This window comes from Elephas maximus, chromosome 23 (genome assembly GCF_024166365.1).
Source record: "Elephas maximus indicus isolate mEleMax1 chromosome 23, mEleMax1 primary haplotype, whole genome shotgun sequence".
Taxonomy (NCBI): domain Eukaryota; kingdom Metazoa; phylum Chordata; class Mammalia; order Proboscidea; family Elephantidae; genus Elephas; species Elephas maximus.
The window spans coordinates 27,670,868-27,695,311 of NC_064841.1; the positions used below are offsets into that span (position 1 = coordinate 27,670,868).

The 24,444-nt window shown below is 41.4% G+C and overlaps 1 protein-coding gene across 2 annotated transcripts in view; it reads left to right on the top strand.

The window, feature by feature from the left end:
* Positions 1 to 493: 493 nt before the first annotated feature.
* The window catches only part of NCEH1 (neutral cholesterol ester hydrolase 1), a 76,548-nt gene continuing 52,597 nt past the window's right edge, over positions 494 to 24,444 (top strand). The window contains exon 1 of one of the 2 annotated variants that reach the window (XM_049867298.1): positions 494 to 665. In XM_049867298.1, coding sequence (XP_049723255.1) covers positions 528 to 665 — 138 coding nt within the window. In that variant the 5' untranslated portion in view covers positions 494 to 527. Of the gene's footprint in view, positions 666 to 7,153; positions 9,864 to 24,444 lie in introns of those variants that run through there. The other variant, XM_049867295.1, reaches the window with a different exon arrangement.

Consider the following 24,444-nt stretch of genomic DNA (forward strand, 5'->3'; position numbering starts at 1 on the left):
ATCACTGCACCTCCAAAGCTCCCTGCTTGAGCGATAAGAATTTGTAATCGTCTTCTTTCACCCAGTTTAGCTAGAACTTACATTCCATTGCAAGCTTGGCTTTAGAAGACAGGTTAATTTTATTTTCTTTCTCAATAGCATTGCCGTTTTAAGTCAGAAGGACCCACGAGCTTTAGACAGAAACTCATCAGCCTGAAACTCTTCCCCCTTTCCGCTTGAGCACCATCTGGAGGGAGCCCATCGTCAGAGGAGTGCAAAACAGCCCCGTGTCCTCCAGAGTCCGCTGTGCCGCGCCCAACGCAGTCCGGGCGCTCATTGAAACCTGGAACGTCTGAAGCACTTTGCAAGGACACCGAAGCGGGGCACGTGAGCGCCCCGACTTCCTCCCGACCCCGCCTCTGATTGGCTCCTGGGCACATAAGAAACCGGGGACTGAGCGGCGGCCCTGGGCAGAAACTTGCCGGAGATCTTGGGTTGGCATCGCCCCTTCCTGCTCGCCAGCCCGCGGAGAGCCGGACCTGGAAAGGATGAGGTCGTCCTGTGTCCTGATCACCGCCCTGGTGGCGCTGGCCGCCTACTACGTCTACATCCCCCTGCCCAACTCGGTGGCTGATCCCTGGAAGCTGATGCTGCTGGACGCGACTTTCCGGGGTGCACAGCAAGTGGTGAGACGCAGCCCAGCGCTGATTCTCTCTCTCTTCTCTTAAGCAATATTTGAAGGGGGAAACAAAATTTCCGGATCGTGTCCCAAGAGAATGCATATATATATATATATATATATTTTTTTTTTCTAACACAACGAGGCGATCGCTTGTTAAGGTGGCTCTGTCAGGCATTTTCAGGCATTCGCCTCCTTGCCAGCAGCGGACTAGATCTGTGCCAACTCGTCTGCGCTGGTGACGGAGGAGGTGAAGTTCCTGAATAGAATTTGGCGGCTATTTAACCCTTCGTCTGTCCTAAATACCCCTCTCTTTCTTGGAAAAAACAAAATCTTTCCGCATTTTTAACCCTCCCCTCCCATTCTCGTTCCCCTGTAAGAGCTGGCAGAAAAAAAAATAAATAAATAAAACCCTTTGCCATCCAGTCGATTCCGACTCATAGAGACCCTATAGAGCTGACAGAGAGGTATTAACTATTTTAGAAGGGTTCGGGAAAAACAAGCTCTGACTCTGGGGAATACAGCCACCTTAAAAACCGCACCGGGCACTGGCGATCCCTCACGCCCCCTGACTGTGGAGCGCTCCATTCTCTGGGCCTTCGCGTAGGAACCGCACGGATCTACCGTTTCACCCTTGGCATTTCTGAGCTCAGCCCGAGAAAGGAGGCCCAGAGCGAGGCTGGCTGGGGAAGAGGAGGCGGAGGCGGCAGTAGCAGCTTTGCCCGATGCGTTTGTTTTCTGCCTGCCCTACAGCACTGTTTTACGCCCCCGGCTGTCAAGGAGATAACCTTTGCCTGCTCCAGGATGCCCCGACTTTCACTGGGAGGGTTGCATTTTTCTCTGCTGTATTATGGGTGTGTATTTCTTCCACCCATAGGCAGGAAAATGTAACTTGTCTCTGGTTTGGTGCATACTGAGAGCCATTATTCTTAGTGCCAGAGAATCTGAAATCTAAATACAGCCTGCAGCCAAGGCTGAGCCCTGTGATTGGGCAGTATTTTTGAGCAGCCTGCTCTACGTAAACTCCTAACCCTCCTCCAAACCTAGTCCATCTTAGAATGTGCTACAGGACCTAAACTCCTAACTCTCCTCCAGACCTAGTCTCTCCCTTCTCCCAACCTTGGACTTTAATTTGTGAACTCCTTCCAAGAAGGACAACCAGAGCAAGATCCCCACCCAAAACCCAAACCCACTGCCGCTGAGTCCATTCAAACTCATAGAGACCCATAGGACAGAGGAGAACTGACTCATACGGTTTCCAAGTCTGTAAATCTTTACGGAAGCAGACTGCCACATCTTTCTCCGGTGGAGGGCTGGTGGGGTGGAACCTGGACCTTTTGGTTAGCAGTCCAGAGCTTAAACTACTGCGCCACCGGGGCTCCTTAGAGCAAGATAGGGAAGAAAGTCATGATTTTCCTAGAGGGTTTATGTTCCTTTTCCATGACCCCTTCGTTTGTAGGAAGGATTACATAATCTGTGGGGCTTTGTCCTATCGAAAGCCCCTTAGGGTCTTGTAGCACATTCCAACATGGATTTGCTTCCGAGTCCAGCCACATTCTCCACACCCAAGCTCCCTGTTGTCTCTAGGAAAGGTCTCTAGATCCCCTTCTTTCCCTCCCGCTTACTATATATAATGCCGACGAGGTGGAAGAATGACCAACCCCTTCGCTAACCTCGTTCTAAGAAAGACATTCTTCATGTAGGAAGCCCTGCCACCTCCCCCTTCCATCATGAAATTGTTTAATTTGGGACTAACACCCTTCCAAGATTCTGGAACACAATGATGTTTACCTGGGTGGATTACATGGCTTTCTACAATAACTTAAGAATATGGGAAACAGGAAAAAAAAATCAAGCTGTTGTGTTGGCCACAGAGATTATTTTTAGTTTTCAGGTCAACAAAAGAGTCTTGTCCATTTTAAGTAATTTGGGAAAACCCAGATTTGGAGAAGAGACTTTCATTCTCTTCTAGACTGCCATTCCATCAAGGGCAAGCCTGGGTAGAGTCCTCTACAAAGTGTGCCCTCAGCTGGTGTTTGGGAATGATAATGTGTGTGACCTCAGATCACAGTGATAGATGACACTATGGCTCAGGAGTGGGTTCATACCGAATTGGCTCTTGTCACTTCTCTTCTGAATTGTGAAATACATAAACAACCACTCAGACCAGATGGTACTGTATTCTACCCAGTAAAGCAGTTTACCAGTGTGGCTTCACATTTACCTGGGAAAAAGGTGATGTAGCATAGTAGCAAGAGCGTGATTGTTAAGGGTCAGGCCTCCTTGGATTCCGTCTCAGCCTGGCTGTTTACTGCCTATATTGTTGTTAGGTGCCGTTGAGTTGGTTCCAACTCAGAGCAACCCTGTGTAAATGACAGAATGAATTAATGCTGGGTTCTATGCCATACTCAAAATTGTCATTATGCTTCAGCCCATTGTTGCAGCCACTGTGTCAATCCATCTCCATGAGGGTCGTCCTCTTTTTCACTGATCCTCTACTTTACTAAGCACACCTTCCCCATGGACTTGTCCCTCCTGATAACATGTCCAAAGTATGTGAGATGAAGTCTTGCCATCCTTGCCTCTAAGGAGCATTCTGGCTGTACTTCTTCCAAGACAGAGCCCTGGTGGTGCAGTGGTTAAGCTTTCGGCTGCTAACCAATAGGTTTTTTTTTGGGTCTGGTTCCCAGAAAACCAAACCCATTGCTGTTGGATCGATTAAGAATCATGGTGATCCTATAGGACAGAATAGAACTGCCCAAAGGGTTTCCAAGGAACGGCTGGTAGATTCAAACTGCTGACCTCTTGGTTAGCAGCCAAATGCCTAACCACAGCACCACCAGGGCTTATGGTATATTTAGTATTCTTCCTCAACACCACAATTCAAAGGCATCAATTCTTCTTTGGTCTTCTTTATTCATTGTCCAGCATTCTCATGCATATGAGGAGATTGAAAACACTATGGCTTGGGTCAAGTGCAGCACTTTAGTCCTTCTTTGCTTTTTAACACTTTAAAGAGGTCTTTTCTGGCTATGAGGCCAGAAAATTTATTAACCTTCTCAGAACTGTAGTGATCGACTTCTAACATAAAGGTCAATGGTTCGAAACCACCAGTGGCTTCGAGGGAGAACGATGTGGCAGTCTGCTTCCGCAGAGAGGTACAGCCTTGGAAACCCTGTGGGGTTGCTATGAGTCGGAATCTACTCAACGGCAGTGGGTAGATTTATGGGCCCAATAACCACTTTGTAAGGTTGCTGTAAGGTTTAGTAATGTATTCAAGTGTTGGGTCTTTGGTAAATGGTACTCGTTGTAGTTATTGTTCTAAAGGTTGTCTCCAGGGGTCTGCTGTGGATTGTGGATAAAATCTGTGGGATTGCTCAAATTTGTTGAAACAAATGTAAACTGTAAGTAACTTTTATCATTGAAACCTCTAGAGCCACCACTAAGTTGCATTTCATAAAGTTTGTTACCCAGATAATTTGAGTTTGAGTTGGTTGGCTCAATTGCAAAAGCAATAAAACTACTTTGAGATTAAGCTTGATCTACTTTCTAAATAATGGCCACCCGCCTAGCATCAAGAAATGTGAATGCTACTTCCATTCTGTTGTCATTGGCAAGCACTTCACTGCTCTCCTCTTTTTGTCGTCTTTATTTTGTGCAGGTGCGTCAGATTATTGAGATTATATTCTTTACACTTTTCTTCTTCCGAATCTCTCTTTAACACTCATCTCAAACATAGACTGTTCACTAGAATTGTCAGGGAACTTCCAAAATCCTGATGTCCAGGTCATGCCCTATACCAGTTGTCATGCATAGAATTGTGTCCCCCCAAAATATCTGTCAACTTGGCTAGGTCATGGTTCCCTTGTGTGGTTGTATGATTGTCTATCATTTCATCGTCTGATATCATTTCCCTATGTGTTGTAAATCCTATCACTATGATGTAATAAGCTGGATTAGTGGCAGTTATGTTGATGAGTTCTACAAGATTAGTGTTTTAAGCCAGACTCTTTTGAAATGTAAAAGAGAGAAGCAAGGAAAGAGACATAAGGACTTTATACCACCAAAAAAGCAGTGCCAGAAGCAGAGCATGTCCTTTAGACCCGAGGTTCCTGTGCTGAGGTGCTCCCAGACCAAGGGGAGATTGAAGACAAGGACCTTCCTCCAGAGCTGACGGAGAGAGAGAAAGCCTTCCCCTGGAGCTGGTGCCCTGAATTCGGATTTCTAGCCTACTGGACTGTGAGAGAATAAACTCTTTGCTAAAGCCATCCACTTGTGGTATTTCTGTTATAGCAGCACTAGATGACTAAGACGTCAGTTTATTCAGAATCTCTGGGTGGGGTGGGGGGTAGGTGATACCCAGGCATCAGTGTCTTTAAAAGCTTCCCAGGTGATTTCAATGCTAAGCTACATTTGAGAACCAATAAAATGAATTGCAGGAGCAGATAATAAATTTTCCCTAAACTGCTCAAGTTGTACTGCATACATGGTGTTGGGAATGAGCCCTTTTACATTAGCATGGATTAGTTGATCAGATTAGTTGGTTGATACTTTGGCCCTAAGAGTCTAAGAGGATAAAACACTAGCTAGGCAAATTTCAGACTGGAGCAGTGGAAAAGCACAAACAAAAGTAGGACTATGAAGTACAGGGAAACAGTTTAGGAAAAGATCGTACAGAAAGAGTTTAGAGGGAAAAAAAGGAGGGTGCTTGGGGAGGTTCTGAAAGCTGATTTCGAGATACTATTCAAGCAAAGACTTTTTTTTATTTTAATGGTAGTCCTAATGCAGGTGAAATGAGCCCTGGTGGCACAAAGGATAAGTGCTTGTCTGCTAACCAAAAGGTTGGTGGTTCAAACCTATCCAGAGGATCCACGGGAGAAAGATCTACTCCTGTAAAGATTACAGCCTACAAAACCGAATAGGGCAGTTCTGCTGTATCACATGCGGTCGCCCTGAGTCAATATCCACTCAACTGCACCTAAGAACAAGTGCAGGTGAAGATACTGAGATATGTACATTGTTGGAGGAAATGGAAACTGGAACAACCTTTCTTGAGGATGGAGCCTGGTGGTGAAGTGGTTAAGCTTTTGGCTGCTAACCAAAAGGTCAGCATTTTGAATACACCAGCCACTCCTTGGAAACTCTATGGAGTTTTGAGAATCAACTTGATGGCAACTGATTTTCTTGAGGATAGTTTGGCAGTATCCATTAGAAGCCTTAGAAATGTATTTATTCTTTGACCCATCAATTTTTCTGGATAAAATTTATTATAAATAAGTAATCAAGGATATAGGTAAAGCTGTAGCTGTAAAGAAAAGGGCATTTGACAGGATTAAAGTATTGCCTTCTATGAGAAATATAGGGAATATTTAGCAGAAATACAAGTAGCAACCTTCCTTTCTTATCTTTCCTTTCTTCTTGAACCATTGTTTAAAAGAATGACAATTTAAGAGCAACCCATGTATGCAATAAGATATTAAGTAAATTATGATAAATCAATATTTTGGAATTCTATGCTTTCAAAAAATTTAGGTTGTAAAATAATATTTAATGATCTAAGGAGACTAAAGAAGAACTGATGCCTTTGAATTATTGGTGTTGGTGGAGAATGTTGAATATACCATGGACTGCCAGAAGAACAAACAAATCTGTCTTGAAAGAAGTACAGCCAGAATGCTCCTTAGAAGCAAGGATGGCAAGACTTTGTCTCACATGCTCTGAACATGTTATCAGGAGGGACCAGTCCCTGGAGAAGGACATCATGCTTAATAAAGTAGACAGTCAGTGAAAAAGGAGAAGACCTTCAATGAGATGAATTGACCCAGTGGCCACAACAATGGGCTTAAGCATAACAACAATTATGAGGATGGCACTGAACCGGGCAGTGTTTTGTTCTGTTGTATATAGGGTCCTTATGAGTTGGAATCAACTTGATGGCATCTAACAACAACAAATGATTTATATTGTATGTTAAGTGGGAAAAGATTGCAAAATAACGTATACCATTATCCCATTTAGACTACCTGTATATCAAAATAGAGAGTTGTGGATATCTATATATTTTTTTTTTATATATATTTATGTATGGAAAAATAGAGTGATTTTTCTCTGTGTCATGAGGTTGTATCTTCAATTTTCACATCTTTATGTTCTAGTTTTTCTACAATGAACGTATAACCAACCAAACCAACAAAACCACTGCTGTTGAGTCAATTCCAACTCTTAGCAACCCTATGGGACAGAGTAGAACTGCTCCATAGAGTTTCCAAGGAGTGCCTGGGGGATTTGGACTGCCGACTTTTTGGTTAGCAGCCATAGCACTTAACCACTATGCCACCAGGGTTTCCACAATGAACGTATAGTAATAAGAAATTATTTAAAATTGCTTTCTCCCCAGGGGTAGCTTTCCTACAACTAGAATATGTATAAGCATATCAGTGTGCTTTATGCTTTAGTAATTGTTCTATGAAGATTTCTTTAAAAGAGGTATCCTGGATCTCCTGATCTAGCTCTCCCAGTGCCATGATTCATGCTTAGTCATTTAGACTTAACACAGATTGAAAGTCTGCTGCGTGAGGCTTTGGGGAGATGCGAAAATGATCTAAAAGAAACTACAGTCTAGTAGGACAGAGGACCTGTGTTAATAAGCAGTTACAGAAACTAGGAGCTGACAGGTGTCATAGAAGAGACAGAGGTACAGAAGCACATAGGATGGAAAGGTCATGATAAAAGTGGTGACTAAAGGTAAAAATAGGGCCTCAGGGAATTAGAGCAAGAGCCTAACTTCCCTTATAGATCTTTACCTTGATCAGCTCTCAAGGAGCTCTTGCACATAGTGTATCAGATTAGTTGGTTACTAAAATTGGTAGTTCTGTTGAATGTTCCTCCTGATTTTTATGGATGATGGTGCTTTCAGACTAGTTGAGCAAGATTTTTCATCCTAGAGAATGTCCCCAAACTTGTTGAGTTTTAACGTGGCCTCACCTGAATTCTCTGTTCATGACCCTGTGCCCTTGTGCATGACAAGTGGGTGTGGTTTGAATAACAGCTCAGCCGGAAACCATGCAGGGCTCCAACTTGTTCACCTTTTTCATAACAGTTTTGAACTGGAGTGTGTACTAATTTCAGGTAAATTTAATTTGAAAATATCAGGAAATAATAAGTTTTGTCTACCACCTTTCAGATTTATACCAACCAACCAACCCATTGCCATCGAGTTGATTCTGACTCATAGCCACCCTAAAGGACAGAGTAGAACTGCCTTATAGGGTTTCTAAGGAGCTCCTGGTGGATTCGAACTGCCGACCTTTTGGTTAGCAGCTGTAGCTCTTAACCAATACACCACCAGGGTTTCCTTCGGACTCATAACGATACATATTTCCTCGTGTACAGTAGAGATTTCACCAATCACAATGATTTTTAGCTGATTTGATGGGATTTTCTTAAAGCATATGGCAGCAGAATGGCTTTAAGAATAACTTCAGGGGCAGAATTTAATCAGTATTAGTTCTGACGGGTAAGCTATCCTCTGTCTTTGCCATAGAAAGCACATCCGGTGGAGCCAATCAAAGATCAAGGTCAGATTGATTAAACTACTGGGTGTGGTGTGTAAAACACTGCCTAATTTATAGTTTTCCTTTTTTTTTTTTTTAGCACTTCTACAGTAATGCCGTCAGTGTCGCTTTATTTTAATGGGACATCCTATTTCCAACTTGTGGTTTGAGTTTGATCTTGAGCTTGGTCTGAAGACATTTCTAGGAGGTGTGAAAGTGAAGTTAGTCATGCTTAAACATTCCATTGGTGCACAATTACTCCTTTTAAAATAATGTGCGTATATTTAGTTTGAAGCTATGTGGGAACCGCCCACTGCTTATTTTTTCCTTCATTTTATGTTTATAAAGAATGAAGAAATGTAATTGAATTTCCAAGTGGCAAACCTGGCTATGGTCCCTACCTAATCGAAGGTTCATTCTGTTGTACATAGGTTGCTATGAGTCAGAACTGACTTGATGGCACCTAACAACAACGACAATCTAAGGTACGTTATATTCTGAAGTTTTAATAATCTATCTTTGAGTGTTTCCAAAATAAAATTAAAATCCTACATCGGAATTCATCACTCATTCTGTAGATAGTAACTGAACATCAATGCTAAGAGCTGGTGAAACAGAAATGAAAAAGACACGTACCCAATCTTTAGAAGTTTACAGTTGAGTGTGGGGAGATAAACCAACTGACAGCTACTCAATGCACACTTGAGTGATGAAAAAAGAGTTATGATAGAGGTAGTTAGGGGTTGCTGAAAGAACCTTAAAAAGGGCATCTAGCATACACTGGGGCATTAGGGAGTGTTTCACTTTCACATAGATGTCTAATCTGAGCGATGGAGGTTGAGCGTTTACGGTAATAACGCATGTGCTTACATATTGACACTTTGTCAGATACTGTGCCACGTGCTTTGCATACAGTTCATTTAGGCTATACTATTTTTTTTTTTTTATGGAAACCCTATGGTGTTGCAATGAGTTGGACTCGACAGCAGTGGGTTTAGTTTTTTGGTTTATCGTTCTATGAGGCAAGTGTTCTTATTTTCCTTAAGTTACAAAGAAGGAAACTGAATGCTAAGAAAAGCAACTTCCTCCAAATGACTCAGTAACAGGTGGAATCTGGATACAGCTCCAGTCTGTTTTACTCCAGAGCTCGAGGGTGTGCTAGCTTGCCTTTCCATATAAGCTAGCCAGGAGACGGAGGTGGGGGAAGAGAAGAGGGAAGGGAGAGAGTGAAGAGGGCGTTCTAGCCACAGAGAGCAGTATGTGAAGGCTCCAGTGGGAGAAGGTGGTACAGCTAAGGAACTAAAAGTGATTTAGACTGTCTGGAACACAAAATTCAAAGGTCAGAGAGACGAAGCAGGAGGAAAGCACAGGCCAGGGGTGAAGGGCTCTTTGGCCAAGAAAGGAGCCACTGAAAGATTTTTAGCAGGGACGTTTCATGATCAAATCTGTGTTAGAATGGTCTTCCTCAGTGGCAGTGTGGAGGCTGAAATTTAAGAAAGCAGAAATGAAGCAATAATCCATGTGAGAGATGAGAACACAAACTAATGAAGTGGACTGGTCTAGAAGGAAGTGAACCAAAGTTACTGACGGAGGGAAGACTTTGGAATGAAGGAGAGAAAGGAGCCAAAGATGACTCTGGGACAGGCTTTGGAGTGAGTAATTGGGTGGATTGTGATGCTGAACTTGACTTAGGAGAAGGGGCCTGAGGGCGAAGACAAAGTTTTGGATCTAGTTTTGAAGTGTCTGTGGGACTAGTGCAAGGATCAAACCAAAACCAAACCAATTGCTGTTGGGTCAGTTCTGACTCATGGCAACCCCGTGCGTGTCAGTGTAGAACTCTGCTCCATAGGGTTTTTAAGTGGCTGATTTTTTGGAAGTAGATTGCCAGGCCTTTCTTCTGAGGCACTGGTTGGTGGACTCAAACCTCCACCTTTCAGTTAGCAATGGAGTAAGTTAACTGCACCCCCCAGGGACTCCTAGTCCAAGGTTAGCTGTTCATAAATAGCTGCATATACAAGCCTGAGACTCAGGAGGGAGATGTGGGCTGGAGATATGAATTTGGAAGTGGTCAACAAATGGGTGATGGTGAAAGTAGTGTATGGAGTCAGAGTAAGAGTGGGCTAAGGGTATATCCCTGGGAGACACCAGTGGAAACAGGAAGACAAGGCTAGCCCAAAGTAAATGAGACCTTAGGGAATATATACATTATTGTTATTATACTTTACATTTATATAGCCCTTTAAGTTTTTTTATGAAGGGTTTTTACATATATCACCTTTTATTTTACAATTAATAACTGAACGGCAGTAGTTGTCTCCATTTGTCAGGTGAGGAAATTGAGACTCAGAAAGTGACATGCCCAAGATGACCTGATTAGTTATATTGGTGGAGCACAGACTGGAATCTGAGTCCCCTGATTCCTGAGTGAAACTGACCTGAAAATGTGGTCCCTGGAAGGATTCACCCCTTTTTTGTGTGCTGGAGCTGCCTCTCTTGAAAGGTGCCTCGTAGCTGCTGCCGTGCATGTGGGAACACCCTTGATAATTTTATCACTGGCACACTGTTTGTATCTTGTCTTTTTTTGAGCCCCCACAGTTCAATTAATCTATACCCATGCTTTTCAGTATTTTTTCACATCACAGAAATAATTTTATACCACACCCTGGGGAAACTGGAGGAAATTTAATGGGAATCTATCTGAGTCTGAATGACAGAATTTGTAAAGCAAGTTATAGAAATGATTTTCAAATAGAATGTCAACTCTGATAAATTTCAAGTAGTTATTAAAAAGGGCTTTAAGTTTTTGCCTCTATAAAATCCTAAACATCAATATTTTGGGGCATATCTGAAACCAGTTTGTGGGTATATCTGTTGGGGAAGTCTCCTCTCTATAGTTTGTGGATATTTAAATACACATTTATTATTGTTATTAAACACAGGTAGATTGTTTCCAAGTTATATATATCTAGGGAGACTGCATCTTACATATTTTGGTCATGTTGTCGGGAGGGATCAGTCTCTGGAGAAGGACATCATGCTTGGCAAAGTACAGGGTCAGTGGAAAAGAGGAAGACCCTCAAGGAGGTGGATTGATACAGGGGCTGCAACAACGGGGTCAAGCATAACAACGATTGTAAGGATGGCGCAGGACCGGGCAGTGTTTCATTCTGTTGTGCATAAGGTCACTATGAGTTGGAACCGACTCGACGGCACCTAACAACAACAATAGCAGGGAGACGTTGATTTATTATCCAAACCACGAAGCTTTGAGAGTGAAAATTGTTGTGGTTGTTAGTTGCTGTCAAGTCGATTCTGGCTCATGGAAATTCCATGTATGCAGAATAGAACTGTTGCTTAGGGTTTTCAAGGCTGTGACCTTTTGGCAGATTGCCAGGCCTGTTTTCCTTGGTGCCTGTGTGGGTTTGAACCACCAAACTTTTGGCCAGTAGTCGAGGGCTTAATTGTTTGCTCCACCTAGACCCCACTGAGAGTGAAAGGGGCAGATATTGCTAATCATGCCGGGACTTTCCCCACGCAAACCTGGACAGATCCTCAGCTTACATTTACTCGACCTGCAAACACTCAGCATAATCAAGTCAAAGTTGTAGACAGATTCCCTGCTCTTCTGGTTCTGAGTGCTGAAATCCATCGTCTTGGTGTCCCCGATAACAACCTACACACCTGTATCTGACACCTTTTCTCCTATGGCCCACTTTGCCCAGCCTGCCCCCCCATCTTACTTTGACCAACTTCTCACACATCTTTCAACATGCAGCTCAGAAACCATCTCTTTTGACAACTTCCCCATTTTTCCCAGTTAGCCTTAATTTCTCTCTCCTCTTCACTCTGCTAGCATTTTGTTTTTCTTTAATGGCCCTTGTAAGTGTTTTTTCCTTAATATTGTTTCATAATCATAAGCTTCCTCACCTATCGTAAACATAGTTTGCCTCTTACTGTTTGAGTTCCACTTTTTTTTTTTTTTGGTTTGAGAATCATTCATCATAGGGAAAATAGAAAATAGTAACTCATTGGTTCCACTTTCCTTCAGTCTTCTGTGTTCCTCCATCTGCCCCAAGGGGTGGACCTATGCTCTTCCACGTGCTTTGACTCAGAACTTAGCCAAAAATGGCTTTTTTGCTGTTGTTAGCAACTTTTTTTCTTTTTGGCAAGACTCCGTGTTTTCTGGATTTCTAACTTCCTCATAATATTTTTTACAGATTATCCTTGTTTTTGAGTTTATGATTAATTATATGCCTTTTTCTAGCTAAAGGTAAGTTATAACTACAAGCCATCTCTTCTGAAAATCATTGGTGTATTCCCACATACATTGGATATCTTTCTAAATTTTCCCTTTCCTCTTTCTTATTTTTTTATCATGCTTTAGGTGAAAGTTTACAGAGCAAATTAGTTTCCCGTTCAATAGTTTATATTTAAAGTGTTTCATGACCTTGGTTTCATGCCCCACAATGTGTCAGCACTCTCCCTGTTTCCACCTCGGTTTCTCCATTTTCTTTCATACTGATTTTCTACCCCTACCTGTCTTCTCATCTTTGCTTTGGGGCAGATAATACCCTTTTGATCTTGTATAGTTGATTGTTCTAACGAGTATGTTCCTCTCGGGTGTTATTATCTTATGTGCTTGTCTTTTGTTTGGCTGGAAGGTGGTCTCCAGCTTCATCTCCAGGTCAGAAGGGCCTTAGTCTCGGGGGTTCCTCCAGCCTCTGTCAGACCTTCAAACCTGATCTTTTTTGTGAATTTGATCTTTTGTTTTACAATTTTCTCTGCTCTGTCCAGGACCCTTTGTTGTGATCCTAGCCAGAGCAGTTAGTAGTAGTAGTCGTAGCTGGAAACCACCTAGTTCTTCTGGTCTCAGGGTCATGTAGGCTGTGGTTCATGCGGTCCATTAGTCTTTTGGACTAAATGCTCCCTTGAGTCTTTGGTGTCCTTCACTCTCCTTCACTCTCGATGGGAAGAGACCAATAGTTGTATCTTAGATGACCACTCCCAAGCTTTTAAGACCCCAGACAGCACTCACCAAAGTAGGGATGCAGAACATTGTCTCTGCGTACTGTGTTGTGCCAATGACGTAGATGTTCCCCGAGCCTGTGGTCCTTTGTCTTCTAGCCTAGGAACTTCATCCTGTGAGATGTTTGGTTATGTCTAAGAGGTTTACTGACTATATGCCTTGTGTGCTCTATATGAACTGCACCGACAGCCATGTACGTAGAAGTATCCACCACCAAACCTATATTTGCGGACGGGTATGTTCCCTTACATCTTCCCACACCTCGTGGCATATCTATCTACCTATTTGTCCATTTGTAAATTATTGTTGTTAATGCTGTTGCTGCAGGATTGTCCAAGCTGTAGCAGTTACCATAGTTGCCCTTTGTTCTTGCTTTCCTCTCAGTGTCCTCTCTTGCCTCGGTCATGTTGTACTGACTTCACCAGTATTATATATCACCTTTCTTCACCAGCATTAACTTGTGTCTCTGTCTAATTGGTAATTTTCCGTCCCTCCCTCTCCCGTCCCTGGTAACCAGCAGAGAATTTTTTTTTCTTTTTTTCCTGTGTGTAAACTTTTTTTTAAATATTAGTGGTCTCATAGAATATTTGTCCTTTTGTGATTGACTTATTTCACTTAGTATATGTCTTCCAAATTCATCTATGCTGTGAGATATTTCACAGGTTCATCATTCTTTACCATTGCATATCATTCCATTATGAATATGTACCACACTTTTATTAATACATTCATCTGTTGACTGGCACTTAGGTTGTTTGTATCTTTTTGGTATTGTGAGTAGTACTGCAGTGAATGTGGCTATGCATATGTCTATTCATGTCGTGGCTCTTATTTCTTTGGGTTATATACCTAGGAGTGGGGTTGCTGGATCATAGGGTATTTCTGTTTCTAGATTTTTGAGGAAGCGCCATACCATTCTCCAGAATGGTTGTACCATTTTACATTCCCACCAGTGGTGTATAAAAGTTCCAATCTCCCCACAACCTTGTCAACATTTGTTACTTTCTGGTTTTATTATTGTTATTAATGCCAGTAGTCTCGGGGCGAGATGGTATCTCTTTCCGGTTTAATAGCTAATGTTCATGAGCATTTCTTCAAATGTTTGTTAGCCACCTGAATATCTTTGGTGAAGTGTCTGTTCATATCCTTTGCCCATTTTTTAATTGGATTGTTTGTCATTTTATTGTTGAGGTGTTGAAGTTTTCTATAAATTTTAGAGGTTAGTCGCTTGTCGGATATGTCGTAGCCAAAAATTTTTCCACATTCTGTAGGTTCTCTTTTGACTCTTTTGAAGACATCTTCTGTTGAGCACAAGTGTTTAATTTTTAGAAGGTCCCGTGTATCTGGTTCGTCTTGTGCTCTGTGTGCATTTTTAGTTATGTTTGGTATTCTATCTTTGCCATATATTACAGCCCCTAGTGTTGTCCCTATTTTTTCCTCCATGACCTTTATAGTTTTAGGTTTTATATTTAGGTCTTCAATCCAATTTGAGTTAGTTTTTGTGTATGGTGTGAGGTATGGACCCTGTTTTTTTTTTTTTTTTTACAGATGGACATCCAGTTTTGCTAGAACTGTTTATTGAAGAGACTGTCTCTTCCCCCATTTAATGGTCTTTGACCTTTTGTTGAAGATCAGCTGACCATAGGTGGCTGGATTTACATCTGGGTTCTCCACTTTCGTCTTGGATGCGATAGTTGAAGAATAGTTCCTGAGATATTAATTTGAGACACCATCTTCTCAGCTGCCTGTCCCCTAATTTGTCCTGGCCTGGGACAAAAACTACCTTTTCTTTGAGTGTACTGAAGTCTGTTTTTCTAAAGTGCAAGATGTATATCTTATTATTCCTGGCATATGCATCGTCAGTTCTAAGATAAAGTCACCTTGCTGCACGGTTTCAGTCACTTCCATTACATGGCACTGTTCTTCCTTGTCAGTGAGAAGCAAGTCCAGTGCAGCAATTCTCCCTGTTCCTTGACCTTCTTAGCAAGGCAAGTCAATTCTGCTTTTAGTAGAAAAAAACTGCTGGCAAATATCTGCATAATGATTGGTACCATTTATTGAATAATAAGCACAACACCTTATTATTAGAAGTTCATTTTCTCATTTTACAAGAAAGGAGACAGTGGCTCTGCAAGGGTATGTAACTGGTTCACAGACACATGACTGCTAAGTAGGTCTGCTGGACACCATACCCCTCTCAACTGTATTAAAAAAACTAAACCCATTGCCATTGAGTCGATTCCAACTCATAGTGACCCTATGGGACAGAGTAGAACTACCTCATGGGGTTCCCAAGGAGAAGCTGGTGGACTGAAACTGCTGACCTTTTGGTTAGCAGCTGTAGCTCTCAACCATTGTGCCCCCAGGGCTCCTTCAACTATATTAGACAACTATATTTCATTCTCTCCTCTTCCCCTTCCCACCCCACTCAGTTCACTCATAAATCTTTTGTACTAGCTGTGTGATCAACATTAGGAAAGCATCGTTTAAGGAAGTAATATGTAAAAAAAAAGAAGAACTAATATGTTATATATTTCCAAACTTTAGTCCTCGAAAAACTAATATATATTACAGATTGAGAAGCATTCCACAGTTAAATGAGATTGGAAAAAGCTGCATTACACAAAGTTAATCAGGATTTCTTTTTAACTATATAACATTTCAGATTTCTTACTATACTAGTGTATACTTTGACTCTCAGAAAGAGAATAGAATACCCAATGAGTCCCAAACCTAATTGTTTTACAGATTCCTTATTTCGCAAAATGCTTCATGAAACTGGTGATATAGTTACCATACTTTGGGGAACACTATTATAGTGTTTCAGAACATGGACCTTGGGATTAGGGAGACCTGTGTTCAAATCCTGGCTCTGCAATAAACTGGCCACGTGACCTTGAACAAAGTATTAAACCTAGGAGTTTGTTTCTTGACCTAGTAAACGGTCATATATATGGTCCATAAATTTATTGTGAGGTTTCCATGAGAGAACATATATAAATAAAGCTTTATTGTCATCTTCATCATCATTATTAAAAATTCATTAAAATGTAAAACACTTGGAGCAGTACCTGACACATACAAAGTATTTTTAATCCAAATCTGATTTTTGGCAATGATCTATACCTACTGCCATCGAGTGGATTCTGACTCATAGTAACCCTATAGGACAGAGTAGAACTGCCCCATAGAGGTTGTAACACTGTAAATCTTTACAGAAGGAGACTGCCACATCTTTCTTCTGTGGAGCAGCTGGTGGTTTTGAACCACGGACCTTTTGGTTAGCCAAGTGCTTTAGCCACTACACCACCAGTTTTGTTTTTTTATTCCTTTATTTCACCCTTATTCTTTCCATTATGCTACTAGACTCAGGTTTGTGGACCCCCAGTGGCATAGTGGTTAAGAGCCCGGCTGCTAACCAAAAGGTTGGCAGTTCGAATCTACCAGCTGCTCCTTGGAAACCTTATGAGGCCACTTCTACCCTGTACTATAGGGTCGCTATGAGTCAGAATCGACCCGACGGCAACGGGTTACAGGTTGTACAGGTGTAGATCTTCTTAACACACACTGCTATTGGCTGTGGCTACTGGTTTTAAATCCTGGCTTTAGCACTTACTTCTTGCATGACTAGCTGAGCAAGTTACTTAACCTCTCTAAGCCTTAGTTTTATCATATGTAAAGGTGGAGATAATAACAGTGCCTCCCTCAAAGTTTGTTATGAGGATTAAAGACTTAGCACAGTCCTTGGCATATAGCAAGAACTCAAGACCTCTTCCTATGGTTCAAGTTTTGGAGTCCATGGATTTAATTTGCTGATGCTCTAATTGGATGTTTGAGTAATCGTCATCACCATAGCTACTTCTCATTGTTCTAAGTGCTTTACATGTATTACCTTACTTAATCTTCATAAGAACCCTGTGAGATAAATACTATTATTATTACTCTTATATTATAAAGGAAGAAATTGAAGCATGGGTGGGTTAAGTAACTTGCTCAAGCCACGTACCTAGCAAGCTTTGGAGTCAGTACTCTTAAAGCTGGAGAAATTGCATGTCCAGACTATCACTGTCTCATATCAAATATCTCTCCCAGGCTTTGCCAGGGTATCAATTCATTTTAGAATTTTATATGTCACCTGAAAAGAATTCCTTAGACTTTAAGTACCTAAGGTACAGTTAGTGCCATGACATTTTGTTATAAAAATTGAAGTACTCGATGTAAATTCTAGTCCTGGTGGTAGATTGTCTGGCCTCGGTGAGAAGATAGTGAAGAGGAGCTTGGAACCAGAGTTGAAAATATTCTCAAAAAAAAAAAAAAAAAGAGGCTTTGGTTTTGCTCAACTGATCGCTGTTTATTAGACCTAGAAATCTGGTCTATCAAGTATGGAAAAGTCATCGAAGGCAAATGTCTCCAGTTGACAGAAAAAATTTACTAGGGCCTCTATCATTTGTAAATTGAGCAATCTCTGTGTGCCAGCCACTGAGGATATACCAATTTATACAACAGATAGTTCCCAGCCCTCCTGGAGCTAAAACCCAGTGCTAAGGACAAGTAATTATATGAAGAGAAATACAGAGAAATTTGTTGGCATATGAGTGGTAATTGAAGCCTTGTAAATACATGAGCTCTTCCAAGGAAACGATGTTGAATGAGAAGTGAGTAGTTTTAGAGTTGGGAGAAGAGGAGGAGGAAACAAAGGATACTGAACAGTCAGGGAACAAAGGAAACTAGGAGGATATATCCTGGAAGAAATCATAGGAAGAATGCCCCCTGCAAGGGGCGGTCAACTGTGTTGAATTTCCCCAAGAGGTTGAGGAACATGAGAACTGAAACCAACCCATCAGCACTGCACCCTGGTGAACCCTCCAATATGTTAGCCACAAAATAAATTCCCAGGCTTTTACATTCCAGCATCTCAACCTGTGACCTGTTTGCTGGAATGATTTCAAGAATGTCTGCCAAAACTGATATTTTGACTTTAAAAAGGTTAATATTGAGCTATAATTTCTGACAGGAAATAGCCAGGAGAAATACCTTATAGCTTGTGACTGAAATATTTGATGATGGTTGTGATGGATATTACTGAGGTACTAAATACTAATGTATACATACGGTAGTCTTTAAAGCAGCACTAGGAGTGCCTACTTGTCTATGCCAAGAAATTTGGAAGATAGCTACCTGACCAATTGACTGGAAGAGATCCATATATGTGCCCATTCCAAAGGTGAACAGAGTGCAGAAATTATTGAACAGTATCATTAATATGCAATAAAAATTTTACTGTAGATCATTCAAAAGCGGTTGCAGCAGTACATCCACAGGAAAGTGCCAAATATTCAAGACAGATTCAGAAGAGGATGTGGAACAAGGGATATCATTGCTGATGTCAGATGGACCCTGGCTGAAAGCAGAGACTACCAGAAAGATACTTACCTGCATTTTATTGACTATGCATTTGGCTGTGTGGACCATAACAAATTATGGATAATATTGCAAAGAATAAAAATCCCAGAACACTTATCTGTGCTCATAGAGAACCTTTACATAGACCAAGAGGCAGTTGTTTGAATAGAACAAAAGAATGCTGCATGGTTTAGAATCAAGAAAGGTGTGTGTCAGGGTTGAATCCTTTCACCATACTTATTCAGTCTGTATCCTGAGCAAATAACTTAAGAAGCTGGACTATATGAAGAAGAGCACAGCATCAGGACTGGAGGAAGACTCATTAACAACCTGTGTTATGCAGATGACACAACCTTGTTCGTGAAAGTGAAGAAGACTTGAAGTACTTACTGAGGAAGATCAAATACTTCAACCATCAGTATGGATTACTCCTCACCATAAAGAAAACAAAAATCCTCACAATTGGACCAATAAGCAACACTACGATAAATGGAGAAAAGATTGAAATTGTCAAAGATTTCATTTTACTTGGAGGCACAATCAACCCCCATGGAAGCAAAAGTTGAGAAATCAAACGGTGTATTGCACTGGGCAAATCTGCTGCAAGAGACCTCTTTAAAGTGTTAAAAAGCAAAGATGTCACCTTGAGGACTAAGATGTGCCTGACCCGAGCTGTGGTATTTTCAGTTGCCTCATATGTGCCCGAAAGCTGGACAGTGACTAAGGAAGACGGAGGAAGAACTGATCCCTTTGAATTATGGTGTTGGTGAAGAATATTGAATATACTATGGAATTCCAGAAGAAGGAATAAGTCTGTTTTGGAAGAAGTATAGCCAGAGTGCTCCTTGGAAGCGGGGATGGTGAGATTTCATTTCACACACTTTGGACATGTTATCAGAAGGGACCAGTGTCTAGACAAGGACATCATACTTGGTAAGGTAGATGGCCAGCGAAAAAAGAGGAAGACTCAATGAGATGGATTGACACAGTGGCTGCAACAGTGGGCTCAAGCATAGCAGCCAGTGACTGTTGAGGATGGTGCAGGACTGGGCAATGTTTCACTCTGTTGTACATAGGGTCGCTACGAGTCTGAACAGATTTGGTAGCACCTAACAACAACAACTTTAAATCAAAGGAAAAGAATAAAGAAGACCTATGTCTCTCCCCTCCAAATAACTAAATAAATTTGTGTTGATTGGTTCATCTATGTGGGAACATATTTTAAAATCTGGACAATACAGGCTAAATAGTTTTTCCTGTTTACTTCAAAATGAGGTTCACATCATTTGGCTCTTAAGCTTGTTCCATCGTAGACTGGCAACTATTAATTCTATAGTTATTAGTGTAACATTTATATATACATACTATGCTTTTGTCAAGGATGGTGGGTCAGTATTTTACATGACATAACATGGGTCATGTTTGGGTCTTAGTTAACAGCCATGGAAACTGGTACTGTCTAAACTCAATAGTTTATCAGTCTTATTTCCTCATGCAACCAGTTAAATTGCATTATTCTGGTGAAGATCATTTCTTAAATGAAAAAAAAAAAATTTTTTTTTTTCCTACTGAAGAAACCTTTTTGGAAGTACTTTTCAGTTACTCTAAAAACATTAAAATTTTTTCCTATTTCTGTAAAAGCATCTTGGGTATAAATTATAGACCTTTACCTGCTTTAAAAGTTGGACTTTCCGTTGGGTGTTGCCAGTGATAAAATGTCTTTATGTCATTCCCCTCTCTATGTTTTTCCCTTTTCAGGCTTCAGAATGTTGCAGGCACCTGCAGGTAGCGTTTTTAAGGTCTGTACACCCGTGATCCTTGAAACTATTGTAGCAAAGATCGACTTCTATGGCTTTATGCGCACCTGTAAGAGCCAGGTTTGCTTTCGGGATCTTTTCATAAACCTTGAAGTCATATTCCAACATAGGGTGTTACACTCTGTTACAGCTCTTCCTCTTGCTGTGGATGGAGGAAAACAGCATTATTTGTTCTCTCAGGAGCCTGTGTTTTTTCAGCAGACATTTATTGATCACTCAGAATATGCCAGACTCTGCAGAGATCTCAAGGTGCTCACAATCTGGTTTGGAAAAACCAAGAAGTAGACAATTCCAGCAAAGCATGCTGAGTGCTACAGTTAGTGATGCGTAGCGGGTGCTACGGAAGCCTAGAGGAGGAAGCCCCTGTGTGTCTGGGAACTCAGGCAAAGCATCTCAGAGGAAGTACTGACTGAGCTGAGTCAGAAAAGATGAGAAGCACACCAGACAGACAGGGGAGGAAGGACGTTACAGAAAGAGAAAACAGCAGGTGCAAAAGTCTGAGGCAGGAGAGCATGGCACAAACAGGGAGCTACTTCTATGGAGTTTCTGAAAGATATAAAAGTCTGAAAGAGACCTTTACATAACTGAGCCATGGGTGGACCTAGTCTCAGTCCTGTACTGTTAAGATATATTTCACTGTTTTAATTGTGGTAACTTTAAGTCAACTACTAGTAGGATTTTGAAAGCATACAATCAGTGGTTGCTTTTTCAGGTGAAGTAAGAAAATTTGGGGGAAAAAAATCACCTACTGTCTTGGATATCTAGTGCTGCTATAACAGAAATACCACAAGTGGATGGCTTTAACAAAGAGAAATTTATTCTCTCATAGTCTAGCAGGCTAGAAGTCCAAATTCAGGGCATCAGCCCCAGGGAAGGCTTTATCTCTCTGTCGGCTCTGGAGGAAGGTCCTTGTCATCAACCTTCCCCTGGTCAAGGAGCTTCTCAGCGCAGGGACCCTAGGTCCTGGCTCTTGTGTCTTGGTGATATGAGGTCCCCATGTCTCTCTGCTTGCTTCTCTTTTATATCTCAAAAGAGATTGTCTTAAGACACAACCTGATCTTGTAGATTGAGTCCTGCCTCATTAACATAACTGCTGCTAATCCCATTTTATCAACATCATAGAGATAGGATTTATAACACCTAGGAACATCACATCAGATGACAAAATTGTGGATAATCACACAATACTGGGCATCATGGCTTAGCCAAATTGATACGCATATTTTGGGGGGACACAATTCAACCCACGACACTTACAATCTTACCCTAGTACAAACACTTGTACTTCTTGTTATATTTGCTTTTAAGTCTCTCTTTCTGTGTATATGTTGTCTTACTTTTGTTAGATGCTATCATACTATATATATACCTACAAATATATGCACTACTATGGAATCAACTCGACATCAATGGATTTTTTAAATTTTTATTTTTACTTAATGAACTACTTATTAAAAATATTCTGTTTTATGAACTCTTAGAGTAGCATTAAAATTTTGGTGATCAAATATATAATTCGAAGCAATTTGTTTTTCTACTATTGTTTGATTTTTGTAGCTTTTTGTCTTAAACAAAAACTTCAATTCAGTTTTTCTTGTTGTGTCTCTACCACATGCTTCAGAACATCACTTTTTTTTTTTAACCTGTTAGCAGCTGTGGTGCTTTACTTGAGACAAAAGCTTCTTGCATGATTGTCAAAGGGATTGAGTCTATCATCAGAGAACGGGACCTCTGGCTTTAACCACTTAGTCTAGTTTCCCTCTCACCTGTACTTTCCTCTCTCACTCCACCCTGTTCTTTCCCTCCATAGAACATACTGCCATTGGCAATTGTCTATTTGTTGAATTACTCCTGAGTAATTTACCTCCTTAAGCAATTCTGTCTCCACTACCAGGCTGTAAGCTCTGTGAGGGGAGGGATCATGTCTGTGATTCACCAGTTCCTGGCACAAAAGAAACATGCAAATATTTGCTGAGTGAATAAACGGTTGAGTGGCCAAGAGTAAGCTGACAGCTTCTGTATTTTAGAGGGTGTTGGTGTTAACATCCTGACAGGAAGTTGTCCCTGGACATTTCCTTTTCAATCAAGGCAGTATCAGTAGAACCAACCATCAAAATTCGCTTGCATTTGCTCTAGATTCCTGCTTCCTCTCCATAGCGAGCGCAAGTAGGAAAATGATACGAGGTAAGTGGCCTGCTTCTTCAGAAGACATGAGCTTAGAAGCAACAATGAAAAGAAACATAAGAATGAATAAATTCATTCATTCAACAATTATGTTGAGCATTTATGAGGTACTAGGCAGTTAGACTTAAAAAAAACCAAACCCATTGCTGTTGGGTCAATTCCGACTCATGGCGACCCTATACGACAGGGTAGAACTGCCCCATAAGGTTCCCAAGGACCACCTGTTGGATTCGAACTGTCAGCCTTTTGGTTAGCAGCTGTAGCTCTTAACTGCTACACCACCAGCATATCCTATGCTAGACCTAGAGGAACAAAAATGAAGGAGATAGATCTAGAATCCTATAAGGAAAATACAACATCCTTCAAAAGTAGGAGCTTGAACCAAGTACTAGAGAGCACGAAGGCAGAAGTGACCATCCAAGGGGTGAGTTGAACAGGGTGCCACAGAGGAGGAGACATTTGAAATGGATACTGAAGAATGAAGTGGAATTTGGTCATGGGTTGAAACAAGAAAAATGCCCAAGACAGATGGAACCCTGTAGTTCAGCTTCTGTATCTTTGAGGAAAGTATATACTGCATGGAGAAGACCGACAAGTTGTGCAGGCAAGGGTATGTTTTCCTATTTTCCAAATATTCTTTAGCATGATTATATATCTTTTACGATCTGCTCCCGTAAAGATTACAGCCTAGAAAATCCTATGGGGCAGTTCTACTCTGTCACACAGAGTTGCTGTGAAACGGAATCAACTAGACAGCACACCACAACAATAACAATTTAGTGAGGGAATTATGCTTTAAAGCAGCTATAACAGCCAGGGATTATAGAATTGAAATAATACTCTTCACCCACTGACATCTGCCCACCGCCCAAACACACCCTTTACCTTTATAGGGTGGTGCAGTAGGAATATAAATAGGTAAAGAGTGAGTTTGGGTGGTGGGTGGATGTGTGGGAATATGAATGGGTAAAGGGTATGTCTGGAAGCAGCAGACAAGAAATCAAAAGACACATTGCATCGGGCAAATCTGCTGCAAAGGACCTCTTCAAAGTGTTGAAGAGCAAAGATGTCACCCTGAAGATTAAGGTGTGCCTGACCCAAGCCATGGTATTTTCAATTGCCTCATATGCATGTGAAAGCTGGACAATGAATAAGGAAGAACGAAGAAGAGTTGATGCCTTTGAATTGTAGTGTTGGCGAAGAATATTGAATATACCATGGACTGCCAAAAGAACGAACAAATCTGTCTTGGAAGAAGCGTGGCCAGAATGCTCCTTAGTGGCAAGGATGGCGAGACTGCGTCTTACATACTTTGGACATGTTGTCAGGAGGGATCAGTTCCTGGAGAAGGACATCATGTTTGGCAGAGTACAGGGTCAGCGGAAAAGAGGAAGACCCTCAACGAGGTGGATTGACCCAGTGGCCGCAACAATGAGCTTGAGCATAACAATGCTTGTAAGGATGGCGCAGGACCGGGCAGTGTTTTGTTCTGTTGTGCATAGGGTCTCTATGAGTTGGAACTGACTCGACGGCACCTAACGACAACCTAACAACAAAGGTATGTTTGGGTGGTGGATGGATGTGTAGGAATATGAACATGTAAAGGGTGTGTTTGGGTGGTGGGTGGATGTCAGAGGGTAGAGAGTGGTCTTTAAATTCCATAATCCCTGGCTGTTACAGCTGCCTTAAAGTGTAATTCCTTCAGTAAACTGTAGTTATTGTTGTATGCTATCTAGTTGATTTGATTCATAGCGGCTCTGTATGACAGAATAGAACTGCCGGGCTGTAACCTTTGCGGGGAAA